The sequence below is a fragment of the Sarcophilus harrisii genome, chromosome 1, assembly GCF_902635505.1.
Source record: "Sarcophilus harrisii chromosome 1, mSarHar1.11, whole genome shotgun sequence".
In the NCBI taxonomy this organism is placed as follows: Eukaryota; Metazoa; Chordata; class Mammalia; order Dasyuromorphia; family Dasyuridae; genus Sarcophilus; species Sarcophilus harrisii.
In genome coordinates this window covers 116,867,087-116,889,196 of record NC_045426.1, presented here as the reverse complement: position 1 = coordinate 116,889,196, position 22,110 = coordinate 116,867,087, and the positions used below count along the sequence as shown (strand labels likewise).

Below are 22,110 nucleotides of genomic sequence, written 5' to 3'. Positions count from 1 at the left end.
ATCATACCACTTTGAAAGAATGGAACTTACAAGTCCTCACAAGCATCTCTAAAAATAACTACACAAAACCCTGAAGCTGGGACAGTGCTCCTTTCACCTTGAAAGCTGAACCCTACTTTATTTTTTTATTATAGCTTTTTATTTACAAGATATATGCATGGGTAATTTTTCAGCATTGACAATTGGAAAAGCTTTTGTTCCCTCCTTCCCCCTCCCCCTTCCCCCAGATGTCAGGTTGACCAATACATGTAAAATATGTTAAAGTATAAGTTAAATACAATATATATACACACACATACACACATACACACACACACATACACACACACACACACATACATATGTCCATACAGTTATTTTGCTGTACAAAAATAATCTTTGATACTTTGTACAATTTTGTACAATAAAATAGTGTACAATTAACCTATGAAGGAAATCTAAAATGCAGGCGGACAAAAATAGAGGGATTGGGAATTCAATGTAATGGTTTTTAGTCATCTCCCAGAGTTCTTTCGTTGGGTGAAGCTGGTTCAGTTCATTACTGCTCCATTGGAAATGATTTGGTTCATGTCATTATTGAAGAGGGCCACGTCCATGAGAATTGATTATCATATAGTATTGTTGTTGAAGTATATGATGATCTCCTGGCCCTGCTCATTTCACTCAGCATCAGTTCATGTAAGTCTCTCCAGGCCTTTCTGAAATCATCCTGTTGGTCATTTCTTACAGAACAATAATATTCCATAATATTCACATACCACAATTTATTCACAGCCATTCTCCAACTGATGGGCATTCATTCAGTTTCCAGTTTCTAGCCACTACAAAAAGGGCTGCCACAAACATTCATGCACATGTGGGTCCCTTTTCCTTCTTTAAGATCCTTTGACCATCTGATCCCTACTTTAACCAAGAGTTAAAAGTCAAGTAATAAGTTGAAAAAAAATGAGCAAACAACAGAAAAAGATTCTGACTATAGAAAGTTACTATGGTGACAATCAAAAACACTCAGAAGATAACAAAATCAAAGCTCCCACTACCAAAGCCTTTAAGAAAAATATGAATTGATCTCAGCCCAGAAAAGAACTCATAAAAGGATACTGAAAATCAAGTAAGAGAGGAAGAGGAAAAATTGGGAAGAGAAATAAAAGTGATGCAATAAAATCATGAAAAATAAGTCTATACAGCTTGGCAAAAAAAGACACACACAGAAATTAACACTTTAAAAACAGACTAGCTCTTAGTTTTTTGACCTAATGAGGAGAATGCAGAATTGGGCAATTGAAATTTTTAAAACCCACTTTAAAAGTAGAAAGGAAGGTACTTAAAGCTCACTGAAGAAATTTCTTTAAAACTAGAACTGAATAAGTGGAAGTATATTTTATGAGAAATCAAGAAATAATAAAACAAAACCAAAAGAATGAAAAAATAGAAGACAATGTGAAATATCTCACTGGAAAAACAACTGATCTGGAATACAGGTACAGGAGAGATAATTTTAAAATTATTGTCCTATATAAAAGCTATGATCAAAAAAAAGAAAAATCCCAGAGATAATCCTTCAAGAAATTATCAAGGAAAACTATCCTGTGATATTCTGAAACAAAGGGTTGAAAAGAATACACCAATCACCTTCTGAGAGATTCCAAAATAAAAACACACAGAAATGTTATAGCCAAATTCCAGAGTTCCCAGATCAAGGAGAAACTATTGCAAGCAGCAGAAAGAAAGAATTCAAGTGTGATCATGGAGCCACAGCCAGGCTAACACAAAATTTAGCAGCTTCTACATTAAAAGATCAGAGGATTTGGAATATGATATTCTGAAAGGCAAACAAATTAGAATTACAAACAAGAATCACTTACTCAGAAAAAACGAGGGTAATCTTAAATAGACATTCAATGAAATAAAGGATTTTCAATCATTTTTGATAAAAAGAACAGAGCTGAATAAAATATCTGACTTAAAAAAAAATAAAACTGAAGAAAATCATAAAAAGGTAAAACAGGAAAGGGAAATCATAAGGAACTTAATAAGGTTAAACAATATATGTTCCTATAAGAAAAGATGATACTTGTAATTCATAAGAACTTTCAAATTATTAGGGCAGTTAGAAAGAGTATATATAGACAGAGGACACAGGTTTTAGTTGAATGTGAAGTAATGATATCTAAAAATATAAAATTAAGGGGCGAGAGAGGAAATGTACTGGGAGAAAGGCAAAGAGAAGTAAAATGAGGTAAATTATCACACATAAAAGACATAAGAAAAAGATTTTACATTAGAGAGGAAGAGGGGAAATTTACAGAGGGATGAATGAACTTTATTCTCATCAGAATTGGTTCAAAGAGGGAAGCACATACACACTCACCTAGATATAGTCATCTATCTTACCTAACAGGAATGTAGGAGGGAAAGGAGCTAAGAGAAGGGGGGGGAGGGGGAGGGAGGGGGGGGAAGAGAGATAGGAGAGAGGGCAGATTGGAAAAAGAGATAGAAAGAAAACACTTTTGAGGAGGGACAGTGTGAAAATAGAGAATAGATTAATGGGAGGGGGAGAAGATGATGGACTGCTAACAATAGTAAATGTGGAAAAAAAATTTGAAACAAGTTTCTCTGATGAAGGCCTTTCTTCTCTAACATGTAGAGAACTGAGTCTAATTTCTAAAAATAAGAACCACTCCTCAAATGATAAATCATCAAAAAATATGAAGAATTTTCAGATGAAGTAATCAAAGCTATATAGCCTTATGAAAAAATGCTGTAACTCACTACTGATTGGAGATATGCAAATTAAAACAATATCTCCTATCTTTTAGATTAGCTAATAGAACAGAAAAGAAAAATGATAAATGGTAGAGGGGATATGTGGGAAAAATGAGACATCAATACACTGCTGGTGGAGTTGTGAAGTGATTCAACCATTCTATATAACAATTTATAATTATATTCAAAAGGCTATAAAACCAAGCATATCCTTTGACCTAGTAATACCACTACTAGGTCTATAATCCCTCCCCCCCCCCCCCCAAAAAAAAGGGAAAAGGACCTGTATGTACAAAAATATTGACAGTAGTTCTTTTCTGGGGGCAAAGAATTAGACATTTGAGGGGATATCCATCAATTGGGGGAATGGCTGGGTAAACTGTTACATGTGTTTATGATGGAATACTATTATTGCACTATAAGAAATTATGAGCAGATACTCTTATACAAAACTGGAAAGACTTCCATAAGCTCAGGTAAAATGAAATGTACTGCATACAGAGTAATATTATTAAGATGATCAGGTGTGATTAACTTAGTTATTCTCAGCAATACAATATCCAGACAACTTTGAAAGATTTGATGAAAAATGCTATCCATCCCCAGATGGAAATGTTTTGCATGACTACATATGTATAATATATATAGAATTGCTTGATTTCTCAATGGGGTGTGGGGAGAGGGAAAAAGGGAGAGAATTTGGTCCTCAAAGTTTTATAAATAAATGTGAAAAACTGTTTTTTACACATAAATGGATGGATGAATTTTAAATACACACACACACTTATTTTTGCTTGTTCTAGTTTGGCTAAATGAACATGTTTTTATTAGCTCTCTTAAGAAATTATCATTTCATTTCATGTCCAGCTGATAAATGTTCTTCTTGATGAGCATATCACTGCTCAATTTTTTCCTTATTGCTATACACTAAAAAGGCCAAGATCAGCTGCAGCTCAAATTCTCCTAAAATCTTAAAATAACTAACATAAAAAGGTTGGTGGCTTTTTTTGTATCTTTTTTTTTTAATAGGCATGCACATGCATATGTGTGTATGTGTGTAGTTTTGTTTTTACCTGAAGAAAGACTCTCTTGGGCTTTGGATTAGCAGGATCAGCACTATATGGAAAGAAGATCCCACTGCAAACTAGAAGTAATGTAACTGCACATACTGAAGCCAAAGCAAATATTGTCACTTTTGTGTTTTTGGCAAGATAGATGAAGGAAATCTGAAATATAACACAGAAAAAGTGGCATCAATAACAGATATCATTGATTAAAAGATACTTTTAAAAGCACTCATAATTTAAATTATACTGCAGGCTTTTTCTACTATATAATAAAAATAAAGTTACTCAGCTAACCCAATACACATAGCAGAAGAAAGGTAAAACCATCACAAACTAGTCACTTAAGAGATCAATGTGTCAATATTTTTTCAATGCTTACATTACAATGCTTACAAAATAGCTTAAAATGTAAATTTTATTTCTAATATAAACCTAAAACTCATCAGAAAAAAGAGAAACCAAACCAGATTTGGGAGGGAGGGTAAGAGGAGCAGCTCAACAATAGCTCACATTTTACAATACTGTGAATTATAAAGCACCTTCCTGACCACATACCTACAAGGGAGACAGCACAAACAGTATTCCTACCTTACAGATAAAGAAATTAATATTCAAATAGCTAAATGATTTTGCCTATGGTCTCTCTGTACAAAAATACTGGATTACACTCTTATTCTTTCTGAGATTCTCTCAAATTTCTGACCTTCATACCAACATGTTATTACTTTACAACTGTAGTTACACTTCAGAGGGGACAGGAAGACCTACAACTGTAGGAACTACCTTACCTCTACCCCCAGTGCTGGCCTGGCCTAGTAACAATCCCTCAATTCGTTCCTCCCTATCCCTTCTGCCATATATACTTATACACTTATACTTACATACATATACATATATACATATACTTATATGTAAAATATATTCAAAATAAAATAAGAAAAGAAGCAGTTTTGGGAATGAGGCTTCAACAGTTGCAATATAAGTAGTGATTTTTAAGCTAAGTTATGCAGTGATTTAGAGATTTTGAAGCACTGAGTGAGCCTTCTAGGCACAGGCCTGTTCAAAGTTACAGAGATGAGGAACAGCTAGAAGGGCACTTTGGTTGGGTCATATGTATGTAAAAGGAAGTAATGTATAATAAGGTTGGAACTAGTTTGTGAAGGACTTTAAATGACATACAGAAGAGTTTTTATTTAATCTTAGAGGTAATCGTTTATTAAGCAGGGAAGTGCCAATATACAGTAGAAAAATGCTAGTTTTGAAATCTAAAAGTCTAGTTTCACATCCTCCCTCTGCCAATTCCTAGGACATGTGATCCCGGCTAAGACGTAACCTATAGCCCAGTGTACTCATTCCTAAAATGAAAGGATTGAACTATCTGCTCTAAGATTGCTCATACTTCCAAATCTTTATCATTTTGGAAGTGGTGTGTGTGTGGCATGGATGGGAAAAGGGAGAGACTAGACAAATGAGGTTATTCTACTAGTTGAAGTGAGTATCTGAAGGACAGGGCAGGGACAGCTGGGTGGTGCCGGGGTTAAAGCACTCTCTGCACTCAGGAGGGGCTCAGGCACTTAATGCTACCTAGCTGGGTGACCCTGGGCAAGTTACTTAACACCAATTGCCTCAGCAAAAAATAAAAAAGATATTGGGCAGATAGAATTGACAGGATAACAGTAACTGATTGGATGTATGGGGTGAGGGAGTGTAAGGCACTGCATATGACTGCTGGAAAGCCCGAGGACATAAGAGCTCTTGCTTTAAGCAGCTTGATGAGGTGTGGTGTGTGTATCTTATTCCTCCTCCTCAATAAAATCTAAGTTGTTTTCAGACAAATACTGTTTCGTTTTTGTCTTTGTAGGCCCCACAGCTAGCATAGTGCCTATCTATTATATAGTAGGTGTTTAATAAATGCTTATTGACTAATTACTTAGATCAATAATTCACCTTAAGATATTCCTTCTAAATTATTACTAAATCTATCAGTTATTGTTTCTCCCGCCTCTAGCTGTGGTATGTGACCTAAATGTTTTGTATTTATTCTCAAGGGTTCATAAAAAATATCAATAATCATTTAGTGAGGTTCTGTATCAAGTAAACTCCATTAAAATGGAATTCAGTTATCATCTGCAACAGCCTGTACAATCTCAAAACAAAATATAACAAAGACAATTTAGAAAGTTTAAGTAAAGACCTGGATCAAAATTAAATACTTAGATCATCTAACCCATAGATTTTTCATTCAATAATATTTATGTTGGTATTTGTCCCTTTGATACATCCTCCCCAGTTAACTAAAATATAAACATGAACTAGTATTGCTACATCTAACCACATACTGGCACTCAAAAAGAAAAGAAAAACTAAATTTTTTCTTACAAAATAAGAAGACAAAATCATTGTACAGAGAGCCAGAATGGAAGCCAACACAACATCAGGTGGAATTTCTGAACCACTTCTTCCTAAGATAGGTGTAAACATTTCAAACACTGCCCAAATGAGGTATAGTGCATAAAGATATGGAATAAACATGCCCAGAAGGTAAATCAAGATAAATCTTCCTTTGGCACCTGTAAGACAAAGGGCAAAAAAAGTTTACAATCTATTCTGAATTCAGATCTAGATTTTATCATCACCATATATTTGAAAAGCAATTATAGAATATCTATTACTTAACTTAAACATTTAGAAAAGAATATTCAACACTTGTCACTCTTATGAAACTTTAACTGTAGAGTAAGAAGGCAGGCAAATTCAGATATAGTAGCATATTAAAAAAAAAAAGTGTGTGTGTGTGTGTGTGTGTGTGTGTGTATGTAATAAGAGAGTGTGTTTGTTGAAGACAAATGAAATAGTTCCTGATCCTGACAACTTACATTCCACTGGAGGCAGGGCTATAACATGTACACAAAGCACAGGAAAATCAAAATTGAGGAAATAAGGATTATTTACAATATTAGAGAACATGAAGGCGATAGTATTAAAGATGATTTCAAAGAAAAGGTGGCATTTGAACTAAATCTTGAAAAAAAAAACAAGTATTTGGAGAGATAAAGAAGAAAAAGTTTAGATTGAATCAGGATGCTATAGTTGGTAACAGATGTCAGGTCTAAAAAGACAGAAATGACCCAAGATGTCAGAAGGGAAAAATTCATGTAAGAGAAACCAAAATGAGTAAGATCCTAGAGGAACAACAAAAACATAGGTGGACAGAGGCAATTCACCTAGCTAAAACCAAAAAAAAAAAAAAAAAAAAGGAAACATACTTCTTCCCAGGGCTCAACTCATGTGCTATTGGGAAGCCTCTCTTAATTTTCTCCTCACAATATCACAGATAGACAATACCTGTTCATATGTTATCTATGGTTAAAAAAAAATGTTAGCACCTTAAGGACAGGTACTGTTTTTCCTTGCATCAATTAGCCCAATCCCTTGTACACAGTAACACAGTAGCTATTTAAAAATTACTGGATTAATAATAAAAACTGGATTAAGTTGGAGAAAAGCCTAGGAACACATTTAGTAGAATAACAGAGGCTTTTGAACTCACATATAATCAACTTTCCAATAGTTTCAAATCACTCCTTAGATATTTTTTGTTTATGATGTGCATTGTGGATGTTAAGAATAGCATAGGAGATTTCAAAGAATGTTTCTTCTCCCCACTGTCTCTCATCATTAATTTCAAACTCAGGCTAAGGATCCCACTACTCATATCTGTAACCTAACTGTGGTTCTCTAAAAACTAGAGGCAGAGTTGCAAAGTAATTAAAACTTAAATATTTTTACCATTCTAGAAAAACTCAAGTGAAAGCAACAATAACATCATGAAAACTAATGCAACTACTGCTTAACAAACTAATCTCCCATTAGCAGCCAAAATGGGAATGGGGGATGGAGATGAGGCAATTTCTGAAAACTGAAGAAACCCTCAACCGAATAGAATCAAGGAGACTATTATAGTCCAGAAGAAATGGTGAAATATTTATTTATGAAGTCCTGAGAAGTCCTCTATAATAAAGAAACTCTATAATGACTTTTCCCTTTTTGAAGAGAAAAATAGAAGGGAAGACATTAGCTAGTGGTAGTTACCATAACTTTAGTTAAAGAAAAAACACAAGACTATCTTGTGGAAGGAATAATAAGGCACTATTCTAGAAAGCTCAACCCCAAAGCAAGATGAGCCTAATCTCTCAAAGCACCCAATTTTTAATGTTAGAAGTTACTTAGATATATCTGCTAGACCCTCAAGATATATTTTGACCATTTTTTACTTAGATTAAGTGTAAAACTCTAACAGAAAAAATAGTAAAATAAACGGAATCGTCTCCTGTTTTCATTATAAGATCCCTATCAACACTAACTTAGAGAAAAAAAGAAAAAAAAGAATTACTATTAAAAAATTAACTTGGAATTTATTACAAAAACATTCTACACAGCACAGATCAAAGTGCCCAAGAAACATATCTGGAGTATAATTAGGGACAATTTGCCCCCTACAATTGTATGAAAAAAGTCCTTACCATTTTCCTTGAATTCCTTATTGATAAGCAGCTTTGTGAGCAATGGAAACACTACCCAAATTGCACTAATAAATGCCGAACACAGTCCTTGAGAAGTAAGTAGAAGAAGAGAACCACAATGCACAAATAGCGAAATATCAAAAAATACCTCTCCCAGGTAGTGTTCACTTGTGTGCTGAAAGAAAAACAAAGTTTCATTGGACAGTTTATTTTTTTCAATTTAATATAATCACTTCAGTATCCTTTTAAGTTAATACTGACAAAGCAAACCCCTCTCATACAGGCATATCTTTTGAAACACTGTTGAACTGATAGGTTATTATATTTTTCCTATGGAACTGTAACCTAAGATTCCACCTGAAACAATATTTTTTGTGGAACAAATTAATTACTCTAAATAAATAGTTTACTTGAATATATTGCTATTGCTTTGTTTTATAAAATGCTTCCCCTACAATTTCCTGTGAGTATTGGTCTACCCATTTTATAGATGAGGTAACTGAGGCAGAAATTAAATGATTCACTTAGGGACACACAGCTAATAAATTATCAGAGACAAGGACTGAATCTAAGTCTTTCAAATCTAGGAGCAGCAGACCCATAGACTGTCTCCATGATAATCTCTTTTGTTTTTTTAATGCCTTTTGTTTTTGCTAACTATAATACATAGATATGTCTTCCCACTTCCCTTCACCACCTTGGAACTGAATCCTTTCTTATATAAGAAAAAAAAACTTAAAACAAATATGTAGCCTACATCTGAAAAGGTAATCTCTGTAAGTGAATGCATCTGTCCTCAAATTATCCTCCCCTCTGCGAATAGGTTTCATTCTGTCTTCAGGACCATTATTACTGTTGCTGTTGTTCATAGTCCTAGTAGCAGCAACACCAATACTGAATGCCAGTAATCTAATTTTAAAGGGGTACCCAAATCTTACTAAAAATGAACCCCTTTATTTTGTCCCTTTTCATCTAGCTTTCCAGAATGAAGGAACATGATTACAAAGTTCACCTGGCCTCTGCTACATCATACCACACCATGGTCCTCCTACGTCCCAAAAGCCCCGCTCTTTTTCTGGCTTTATATCTTTATCCCAGGAACTATAGTGAGACATTAAGCAATAGGAAAGTAAGCAAGGGTTAGAAAGAAGTAGGACATGAAGATAAGTTAGAGAAAAGTATTGCTCCAACCATCACTACAATATGTACCTTCAGTAGATCCTGCTCCCCAAAATAGATCTTTCCAACATCAATTGAAAATGACAACATATTATTAATACCAAAGGCATTCTGTTTACTTAGTAATTTAAATTGGTCTTCCCTTTCTTTATTCAAGAGTTCTAAAAGTTGGCAGTCAATCCAATAATCCAACTTAAATATTTCTTGGGTACCTACTATATATACACAAAGCACTGTTCCTTATCCTGTATCATTTATAATGTGTTGGTAAGTGAACACCTGTATAAAAACACACACACATCCCATTCTCTCTTTTTCTCTTTCTCTTCTCTCTCTCTCACTCTTTTTTTCCCCTCTCCTCCCCGCCCCCTTTTTCCCACCCCACAAAAACAAAAAATTCACAATGGAGAAAATAAGCTAAACAGATTGCCATTCTAGGACACAATTCTGTACTGAATTACTTCCATTCAAAATGCATGTTGATTCCTAACTTCATTGACACCAACCCTAACTCACAGAGGTGAAACTATACAAGAAGATAATTATCCAAACTGTAACCAAAGAACAAGCACTTCTGAAGCCCTTACCATCTCCCTTCACCCTCTCCTTAACTGTGTGGCTGTCTTTGTCATACATTCCTGAATAGGGAATCTGGACCAATAAAAACAGATAGAAAAAAAAAGGAACAGAAAAAAAGTCAAAAAATAATTTTATAAGTAACAATAATAAAACCTCAATTAGAAATTTCCTGATAATGAACTGTACACAATCTGTATAGGTACATTTTAAAAACATAAGACTTTACATTAATACTACTGGGGCCTTTCTGTCATAAAACTGTATACAGTTCTTGAGAAATTTCAATGTACGTGTCATCAAAAATGACTGCTAACTTTAGCACTTCAGCAAACTCAAGAAGAAAAGAGATTGGCGGGATCACAGACCATGGCCTCATTAATTTCAATTCCTGTATAGGAAGATCTGGTTTCAAATTCTGGATCTCTCTCTTACTTCCTGGATGAGCTTAAACAAGTCATCTCCCGACCTCCCTAGGAGTTTCATGATTATTGAAATGATAGAGCTAGACAAGAGAGCTTTAAAGTCCCATTCAGTTTTAAGTTCTTTGAAGAGTAAAGCACATGTTAGTCAGAACTTTTGAAAATTCTCCAAATTTAAAATTTGGGCCAAGTTGTAATTTGGACAATTTTCTTGTTTTGTTTGTTTTTAAAAGAATTATGCTGGAGCAGCTAAGTGACGAAGTGGATAGAGCACCAGCCCTGAAGTGAGGAGGACCTGAGTTCAAACCTGATCTCAGACACTTAGCACTTCCTGGCTGTGTGACCCTAGCTGGGTAAGTCACTTTACCCCCAATTGCCTCAGCCAAAAAAAAAAAAAAAAAATGCTACATTTAAGAATTTTCAAGTTAATAATATTAATTCTATTAGTGTGCAAACACTAAAAAAAGAATTCTCTTGCAGGAAACTGTTTACACGAAATTCAGTGGGACATCCTGCTATTTTCAATAACTAAAGATTGTTTCTTGTAAATACTCAAAATGTACAATGTGCTATTGTGCTGCTCTCAAACTCACAGAATAATAAAAGCTTATAAAGGGAAAATTTAAAAACATTTAATGAAATTAACACAAAGGGAAAAGGGAAAGAACACAGGAAGCAAAATAATTTAACAAATATCCTGAACTCAGTTATCTGAGGTGGTTTTTTTGGTTTTTTGTTTTGTTTTTTTTTTTTTTTAAGTATCATCCTTTCACTGTTATTTTCAACATCAAACAAGTATCTGGCTCTTTTCAACAATGAGGTGATTCAGGTCAATTCTTATAGACTTGTGATGAAGAGAGCCATCTGCCCCCAGAGAGAGGATTGTGGGCACAGAATGTGGATGACAACATAATATTTTCACCATTTTTGTTGTAGTTGGCTTGCTTATTTTTTTTTCTTTCTCATTTCCCCCCCTTTGATCTGATTTTTCTTGTGCAGCATGATAAATGTGGAAATATGTTTAGAAGAATTGCACATGGTTAACTTATCTTGGATTACTTGCTCTCTAGGGGAGGGAGTAGAAAGAAAAGGGGGAGAAAATTTTGCAACACAAGGTTTTGCAAGGGTGAATGCCAAAAACTATCTTTGCATGTATTTCAAAAAATAAAAGGAAAAATATCAAACAAGTATCTTTACAAATTGGTCAATGGAGAAAAGTCACATGGTATAAAAAAAGTCACAGATACAGTATAAAGTTCATTTCTTTTAAGTTTTTAAAAGGAGAAAAACTAACATTTTATTTGAGATATGGGAGGAGTTCTTATGAAGCTGATTTATTTAAAATTTTCACCAATACAATTGAAAAACTTCAAAGGTCTCTGTAACTTTCCAAAAAACTTAGAAACCACAACATAAGCACCACAACAAGACAGAGAACATAAGACCTCTCTGAAGTTGGCTGGGATAGAGCTGAATGCATCTAGTAAACAAAGCTACATGACTTGAATTTTTGAGCAACTCTTCTAAGTACCAACTTAACCTATGCCCTGGTTTCCAGTGTTTTTAAAACATCCTTCAAAAATGTTGTTAAGCAGTCTGCCCACTTTTATCCTAAACTATCGTCAATTAAAATCTACTACAAACAAAACAAGATTAAAAAAAAAAAAATCTAGCCAACAATGCCATTTTAAAAAATCTAATTAAAGCTAAATATTTCTATCACTTGCCTTGAATCTACAGAGTATAAAAAAGACACATGAAATGGTGCATATGGCAAATATTTGATGCTAGTATTTTTCAATATACAATTTTCTAACTAAATGACTGATTTAAATAAGTTCATTTCTCCTAGGGAAAGAATTCTTCATTATAGGATTGGTAGGTTTTTTTGTTCTTGTTTTTTTAACATTCAAGAATAAAAACCAAAAACTTTTTTAAAAAATATAGCATCTTTTGAGACAACTGTTTTAAAAATGTTTCTAACTAAATATAAAAAAGTTTGGCAATATTTCTGTTCCACTAATAATAATAATAATCAGATAAAGAAAACATCTTTTCTTTGTTACACAAACGAGAAGACTCACAGGAAGGGACTGAAGGTGAGTAAGTTATTTGTACAAAAAGATATAAATAAGAGAAGGAAAGAATCTGTTGTAACAAGCCTTACAGAAGAGAATATAAATACCATAATGCAGTTCAGCATACTATAAAACTCCATGACCTTATTTAACATATTAACATTGGGAAACAGTTCCAATACAGCCATAAATAGATATCTAAGACAGTATTTGCAAAGTGAAATTCTTATGTATAATACTTCTCCATCATCAGTTATGATCCAAAGCAACAAGCAATCAATAAATATCTATAGCACTTACCACATAATAGAATCTTTTTGCAAGTGTATGCACAAGTGTTATCTTAGCCACAGCTGCAGTTCCATATAGACAGACTGAGACGTAAAAGTGGTTATACCATGAAAGAGACTGTCCAATAAGAGAAATAAACACTGCTATAATAAGAACAGTAACTAAGCTGGTAAACCAACTTATCAGTGTGATGCCAAGCCCACAGAAGAAATCCTTTGTGTAGTTAGCAACTAAAGAAAAGAAAAATAAGAGTTTAGATTACAAACTTTAACAAACTCATAAAGGCAACTGGCAAAATTATTATGGTAAAAGTTAAAAAAGTCTTCAATGTTATAAATAATAAAATGATTTAGTAAAATTAACATTTGTTAAACATTAATACAGGTAATGAGGTATTAAAATTTCCCTAAAGATAGTTAAGAATGATTAATCAACTAATGTTCATTGGCTATCTATAAAATCATGTTACCATGCTGGACATTCAAATGAGTCAGTCCAAAACAGTCCTGTATATGTGAAATGAATATAACTAGCTTTTGAAATCTCTCCCACTATATTTGATTGATTTTATTGTAAAAGATTTACTCAACATGAAAATCTAAATCAAAAGATATATACACATATATAAGGTGTATATATATATATATATATATATAAAGTGTGTGACACACTTTAAATAAAAGGCATAAGAAATGGAAGGCTGAGCCTGGATTCAGTGAGAACTGAGTTCAAATATAAATTCAGACATTTACTAGCGAGTACTAGGCACCAATTTATGTCCCTAGACAAGTCACAATCTCCTTTTGCTTCAGTTTCTTCAACTGTTTAATGAGAATAACTATAAGGGGTCGTTGTGAGGATCAATGAGATATTTATCTGTAAAGTACTTAACAGTGTCTATCATAAAAGTAGGCTATATGTAAATACTTATTCCCTTCTTTCACCCCACCAAATAGATATATTATTTGAATATTAAAATATATTAGATACATCATATGACAAAAATGATATAAATAATATAACATGATATATTTTATATATAACATAAACACATATATTACCGATCTACCTATCCATTCATCTATCTATCTAACAAAGGTGGGAAAGGATTATGCCTTTGTACATAGCCTATTCATGCTAAACACTTTACAATAAACACTTTACAAAAACTTCATTGATCCTTACAACAGCACTACAAGGTAAGCAGTTATTCCCATTTTATAGTTGAGGAAACTGAGACAAAGGGAGATTAAATGACTTTTTCCAGAGTCACACAGATGGTAAATATCTGCAGAGATTTGAATTCAGGTCTTGCAGATTCCAGATCCAACACTGTACCTCAGTGTGTGTGTGTGTGTGTGTGTGTGTGTGTATACTACAGGACATCATGTGCACATAAGTAGATACAGGAATATATAAAACTGTAACTTTATCAATTTAGAAAAATTCCAATAAAGATGCAGATCACATCCATCTCTACTATCCATCCATTAGTTCCAAGGCTTGGGAATCATCTACGCCATGAAGAAGCTAAGTGACTTCCCTAGGATCACACTATCCTAAATTCCAGCATCACAAGCAAAAATTGAACCTAAGACATCTTAATTCCAAGACTAATACCCTAACCATTAAGCATCATTCCCTACTTTTTGACCTAGTGTATAAAATGCATAAATCCTGATTTCATTCAGACTACAAGATAAGACTTTGGGAACTATGAGATGAAGCTAATGAATACAAATATAAAGAATAGAGTACTTGTGAAAATCTTTCATAGGACTACATATAATACAGAATTCTTCTACATTTAATGCAAAGATAAAGATTTGCCTCATAAAGATTCTATTGCATTGTATTTACAGCAAAGTAACAGACTTACCCTTCTGTTTGGGCTTCAAGAATTTTTTGCCCAAGTACAGGGCAACAGCTACTACCACCATGTAGTTAATTATTGAGCCAACACGAGCTGGATAGGCTATGACAAACAAGCCAAGCACATCAAAAAAGACCATGTTTCCATGTCGATACTCAAAGGAAGAAGCCAGTCTATCAGATGTAGCTAAATATTTAAGCACAGCTAAAATGTTGTCACCTACAGGAAACAGTAGACATAAACAGAACATGATTTTAACGTACTTATATACAATTATTCTCTCTCTCTACACACATACACACACACACACACTTTGTTGTTGTTGTTTTTATTTTTTATTATAGCTTTTTATTGACAAAACATATGCACGGGTAATTTTTCAACATTGACGCGTGCAAAAACTTCCAACTTTTCCCCTCCCTTCCTTCACACCTCCTCTCCTAGATGGCAGGTAGTCCCATAACACATGTTTTAAATTAGAAATAATTAAATTATTGGAGTCAACAGCTTCAATTATGTTTAAAGTGAAAAACAAATACTCTTCTTCACATTCTTCCTAGGTATCTCTTTTTCTTTTTTTCCTTTTCACAATCATATTTCCTGAAATAAATTAAGTCCTTAAGTCTTAAGTCCACTGCTTCTTATTTCCTAACCTTAATTTCATTTCTGCCAGTCTCTTGAAATACAACTTCAACAAGTTACCATGACCACCATCTAGACAGTGATATCATTTAAGGAATAGTTCACACATTCAATTTTATGGATGACTTTGTATGCTGGAGTTCAAAAAAGGGGCAAGTGACACATAAAGTACTTTTCCATGCTCATCATCCTTGTCTTCTCAGCTTCATTTCACCCATTGATCACCCCGTCCCATCAAAGTCAAACACTTCCCATAAAATTTGTCACAGCAGTCGACTATTCCATATTCACTTCAGCAAAAGTGAACACTACAAAAAACATACAGTGACTGTGCCACCTTTCTTGGGTTCCTCAAGGGGAAGAATTACTCATTCCTAACTCTATCTATGATATTCAACTGTCTATTGTATTCCACTAGGAATAAATCCTTGGTGTATCTGGATGGCTCTACAACTCTTAGGAAATCGTGTAGTTCTTCCCTCACATGATCTGATAGAAGCTAGCTAGGACTGCACCTCACCACTGGACCAGTTTTATCCTAAGAGAGTCCAATTTGCCAGTGAGACCTACAGGGAAATCAACTTCCCTGGTTTTTGGAGAACATTTAATGTTTGCTACCATCCTATCCCAGCAGAACTGCCTAGAATAAGAACAATAAAATTCATATTGTGATGGACAATCACGTGGCATGGTAAATAAAATACTAGACTGAGGAGTCACAAGAGCTGAAGTAAAATCCTGCTCAGACACTTGAGCTGTGTGACCGTGAACATCTGGGTTAGCCTCTCTAAACCAAATCTCAGTGTCCTCATCTGTAAAATGAGAATAGTGAAAGCACCTACTTCACAGAGTTGTGAGAATCAAATGAGATAACTTATATAAAGACATTAAAGTGCTATGTAAATGCTGGCTCTTGTTATTATTATTCCCAACTACTGCCTAACACCTCAGCAACTGACTCCATCTATCTCTTAGAGCAAAGATCAATTCAAGAAATGACCTAAATGTGTCTCTCCTCTCCCTTCTTAGGACACTATGGAATAAAATTGTTTTACGGAATCTTTTTAAGGCTTTTAATCAATAGGGAATAAAAGCAAAACATACAGACTGAAGAAGGTTCAATTCCTCTTGGGCAGATGAAGTTCTTTCTCTTACACAAATGCATGAACACTGGTCCCCACAGTCAAAATCATAAAAGTACCTGCAGTTCCCAGGTGAAAAGGGATTCTTATATTTATCAGCAATAACTCAGAATTTTTCCTCAGAAAAAAAGGTTCTCAATGATGATTGGGTAGAGTTGAAACAGTACCATTTGTATGACTTTTGGCTACATTATAGGGTTAGGTTTTTTAGGCTAGCCCAAATACCTAGTCACCTTTGAAAATGTTCTTTCTACGAGTAAATACATTCTGCATTTCAAAAACCCAACAAAAAAAAAGTGAAACATGCCTATTTAGTGAGTAGGGGAAGCTACATATTTAGATAAAAAGTATACATTGAAAATACCATTTTGTTTTCACAAGGCATGATTCTTTCTTAGTCATAATAAGAGCAAATGAGCTATACCTATACTCATATATATGAGACATTATTGCTAACATACTAAATAAGTTTTTAGTATGATATTTTAAATAAAAGCTGAAAAAAAATCACAAAAATTCTAAGTCATAGAAATTATAGTTCCTAAAAATATGATGGTCACTACTCATCCAGAATCTAAAAGACAGATAAAAGTTTTGAGTAGAGATCAATATTAACACTAGTCTTAGAAGCAAACAGCCTCTGATCTCATTAGATACATTCAAGTTAAAAAAGTTCACAGATAATGATTCCAGAAAAAATAACTCCGATTTTAAAAGGTAGATGAGTGAGGAAACAACTATTATCTAGATGTACTGCTTATAAAAAATCTAATACCAACCTGCTCTCTGAATAGAATCGGTGAGAATTCTGTCTGATGTATCATACCTTGTATGATAAATGTAGCCATTCTCAATAAAAGCCAGGTCTATTCCTAACAAATGAAAAGGAAAACATAAAAGAAAAAGCAATTCACATATTAATATTATTTTAATAAAATACATAAAAGTTTAACTTCTAAGAACAACCTCACCTACATTTGTTCATTTCACATGTTCTGGTTGCCCAAAATTGTATCTTCTCAATTATTACTTGGCCAGAACCAAAAATCAAATTCCAAACCATTTGTATAAAGGGCTGCTCATTTAGGCATAGAAGAAATAAACAAAATTTCAAAGACCCTTGCAGAACTAGCTATCATCCATACCAGGACCTGATAAGAGATTTGGAATGGATGGAAATCAGCTAAAGTAAGCAAAAGATGCCAAGTTGCCTGAGACCAAAAAAAAAAAAAAAATTTAATTACCTTCACACATTTTGAGATTGATTTTTACTCATTTGAAATGTAAAAGTACAAAAGAATAAAGTCTATCCTCATTTCAGCCTAAATTATTTTAAATAATTATGCCATAAAATAGTTCTCCTTTCTGACAACAAACTAGTGATTATTTCCAAAATAAAAGATGTCCATAACTGAATATGCCATATTGTTGTTCAGTTGTGTCCAACTCTTCATGACCCTTTGGGGGTTTTCTTGCCAAAGATACTGAAGTAGTTTTCCATTTCCTTCTCCAGCTCACAAAGAAACTGAAGCAAACAGGCTTAAATAACTGGACCAAGGTCACCCAGAGAGCTAGTGTCTGAAGCCAGATTTGATCTTGCAGAAGACAAGTTGGTCAGACTCCAGAGCTGGCACTCTGCATTCTGTGCAACCTGGCGGCCACAACTGAATATGCCAATTATCAAGCAATGCTTTAAAAGAGTTTTTTTTTTCTTTTCAACATTAACTCTCTTGGTTCTCCTCCTGACCTGTCTAACCACTCCCGATTTTCTTGCTATTCCTCCATACTCCATATTCTATCTCCAGGTCTTTGTCTACGTTCTAGTTATGTGACTAGGCAAAATCACTCATGATCTGCCTGCCTCGATTTTCTCAACTTTAAAATCAGATTGATGTAAGAATCGAATCAGATATTTTTGTTTGTAAAGTATTTTGCAAACATCAAAGTGATGCATAAATTAACCACCTGTCATTGTTAACATACTGTATGTACTGAGAGAGCAATTAATTATCATAATTTTTGTCTGTGCATCTCTAGAACTCAGCATAGTGCCTCACACAGAGCAGGCTATAATGCTTGAATGGCTAATCCTGACTAATGGTCATAAATCATAATGATTTGTTAAATATTAACAACTTGGTTAACAGGTAAATGATTTGCATTATTGTACTATTTTATATATAAGGGACATCTGGAAAGTTTACGATCAAGTCACAAGAGAATGGTTAAAATTAAAATTCATATAGTGATATATAAAATCTTTCAGAATGGGATTCATGAAAACCTAAACATGCACATTTTTTATAATTAGAAAATCAATTCTAAAAGGCAATGGAGACACAATGGTTTACCAAAAGACGGAAATATATTTAACTCATAAGATATAAAAATGAGGGATCTCATCCTCTATTCTTCAGTTAGACAACTATCCCAGAACAAGCTCTCTAGGAAGGAGCACAATATGGGAGAAAAGGTCATTGGTCTTAAGAGTCAGAAGAGTCACGTCTGCATCTTGGATTCACATACAACATTTATTTGGCACCCATTAGGTGCCAGGCACTATGCTAAGTGCTTGCAATCATCATCACTTTTGATCCGCACAGCAACCCTGAAAGGTAGGTGCTAGAAATCGAGAACAGAGAGGTGAAGTCATAGCTTGTTAAATCCCTTGTGTGACATCACCTGGAGCTCAGATCAGCCAGATTTCAGCCCAGGGCTGTATTCCTGTGCCCCTTATGCTACTTGTGAGGCCTTGGGCAGATCACATCACTTAAGTGGGATTCAATTCCTTTGTGTCTAACTGTCCTCTTCTGGTTCTAAATCATCTGACTTTATGATCCCAATCTCTTGATGGTAATGTATGTCTGAAGATTTTCTAACTTACCATTATTTTGTTATAGAAATAAAACAACACAGAAGTAAGCAATGCATTTTTGCTAAAGATAAATTTTTTTTAATCTTTAAATCATCCTCTTGAAAATAATAAATGTTGATAGGAAAGTGATTCAATTAAAATCACTGATTTTACAAATACTTTCAAGCAAACAGTGAAACCATTATCAGTTAATATATACAAATTTTAAAGGCCAGATAATCTCTTAAGTTTCTCATAGACTAAAAATAGTAAGAAAATGTTGCAGTTTTAACTAATAAAAGCTGAAAAATAAAAGTAAAATAAATTATAGCCTCAGGCAACTTGCATTCATACTGATTATTTTGCTCTCCCAAAGATACAGAGACAAACACTAAGACAAGATAACAAACTAAATGTCAATCTTAGAGGCTCCATGGTAAGTATACTTCCAATCCCGACTGATTGGATTCAACGGGACAAACCTCACAACTTTCATTCATATGAAATCTGGCACAAAAATGTACTAAGTAGAAAACAAAAAACATAAACAAGAAAAGAAAAAGTAAGCCCATTGGACCCAATTTGTGGAAGCATATTATTCACTTGCACAACACCTACTAAGCACCAATCTCTATGGCTAATACTCAAGCTATGATTAGAAATGGAATGCTGGTAGGTACAGAATTATTACAGATGGTCTCTAGTGAATAGACAACTTGTGAATGACCTACACATATAACTGGGGTGGCCAAGGAATCCAGGGAATTACAGTCTACAAGACCTCAGTTCAAATTCTGAGCCTGTTACATGGAGATAATAATAGAACCTATCTCACAGGATTGTTATAAGAATAAAATATTTTGCACAGTATTTTTTTGCACATTGTTATAAGAATAATAATATTGCACCGGATTTTTAAGTCTTTTATTTTATTCTATTTTATTTTTATTTTATTTTATTTTAAAGTAAATTTTTGCACAGTAAAGTACTGTGCAAGTGCTAGCTATTATCTAAAATTTGTCATTCAGAGGAATGCCAAACACATAAAGAAAGAACAATTACTTAAGAGATTATAAGCAACTACTTTATTTTTATTCCTATAATATTTACACAAAATTGTTAATAATATAACATAATTTAACATAAAATACCTGGAATGCTGCCAAAATCCCTGTAGATGCGAAAGTCTGTATCTGAAGGAATAATTCCACTTTGAAAAACCTCCTGAGCTACCACTGAGGCAAAAGGGTGCTTTGCTGCTAAAACATATGCTTGGACCAACCAAGGATTTTCAGGACCTGCAAGGAAATATCAAAATATATTTAACAACATCAACCCAGCATTATCTTCCATAAAATAAGAAAGAAAACTACTGAACTAAGTAGAAAACAAAAAACATAGACAAGAAAAAAAGTAAGCTTACAGGACCCAATTTGTGGAAGCATAGTATTCAGTCACCCAATTGCTTCTGTTAAGCACTAATCTCTATGGCTAAAACTCAAACTATGATAAGAACTGGAATGCTGCTAGGTACAGAATTATTACAGATGGTCTCCAGTGGACAGATACAACTTGTGAAATGACCTATATATATAACTGGGGTGCCAGGGAATCCTAGTCCAATACCTCAAAGGTACAAGTACCTTTTGATATCCAAGTTAGAATGGGAGAAAATTATCTAGAGATATTTTCTCTTATACAAATATAGAATACTAAACTGACACACCCGGGACCATCTACTTCTGTCCACTGAGGTTGTTCTCAATAATCCTACCAGAGAAACCACCATTGAGAGGATAGGGGAAGAAAGGAGGAAAGAAAAGGAGGAATTCCTAATATCCTAAATAGCATTTCTAAGTGCATTTTTCTACAAAAACAATACTATAAATAAATGACAGTTTGTTATATAAAGTATTATGCTTCTTATTCAAGAAGGTTTAACAGATTTTTATGCATTATAGTCAGAACTGTATCAATAAAAACAACAACTACTGGGTCTCTCTAACATACCTAAGCTGAAAATTCGGAGGCTACATACACATAGGGCCCAGTTCATAATTCTGACAGGCCTGGGAGCTCTAACCTATTCCATTTCTATCCTGGTTCTATTCTTCCTATGAAAAGTTATTACTTTAACTGGTGGTCCCTGGTCCCATGGGTTCACCATATTAATGCCAAACTAAGTGCAGACAACTTAGTTAGATTAGCTTGCTGCAGCCCACAATTCTCAAGCTCAAAAGATCCATCAGCCTCAGCCTCCTCAGTAGCTAGGAGTTCAGGCATGTATCATCACACAGCACACCACACAAGCTCTATAACCACCATTTAGAACAATTTTTCTTAACAACACTTTAAAGATGTATTCCTAATTACAATTTTTAAAAAAGTTATAGGATATAACCCATAAGTCTGAAATGAAATACAAATGCCACTAGGTTCTACCATGTTAATTTACCTTATATTATGCTTCGCGAATATTTTAAGACACATAAGTAATAAAGTAAGTTTAATAATTATTATTGACAGTTAAATTTAAACCAATATCGAGCCAGGAAATTTAAAAAGTCAAGTTCCTATTTTTATAGTACCACTCCTAGCTTCTCTAAAGGATAACAAATGAAACAAGATCAACTGTCTAACAAGAGAAAAGTAATAAAATAAATTTCTAAAATGGGGAAAGGAAAGAACAGATACACA

General features: G+C 33.8%; 1 protein-coding gene across 2 annotated transcripts in view; it reads right to left on the bottom strand.

Moving 5' to 3' along the window:
- The window catches only part of ERMP1 (endoplasmic reticulum metallopeptidase 1), a 53,805-nt gene that overhangs the window by 12,502 nt on the left and 19,193 nt on the right, over window positions 1-22,110 (bottom strand). For both annotated transcript variants that reach the window (XR_004233294.1, XM_012543356.3), the window contains exons 5-11: window positions 20,565-20,711; window positions 17,339-17,431; window positions 14,782-14,994; window positions 12,912-13,132; window positions 8,357-8,531; window positions 6,213-6,403; window positions 3,840-3,992 (exon numbers count right to left, since the gene is read on the bottom strand). Coding sequence is in view for 1 of the 2 variants with exons in the window: in XM_012543356.3 (XP_012398810.2) it covers window positions 3,840-3,992; window positions 6,213-6,403; window positions 8,357-8,531; window positions 12,912-13,132; window positions 14,782-14,994; window positions 17,339-17,431; window positions 20,565-20,711 (1,193 nt within the window). In the remaining variant the exon portion in view is untranslated. The remainder of the gene's footprint in view (window positions 1-3,839; window positions 3,993-6,212; window positions 6,404-8,356; window positions 8,532-12,911; window positions 13,133-14,781; window positions 14,995-17,338; window positions 17,432-20,564; window positions 20,712-22,110) is intronic.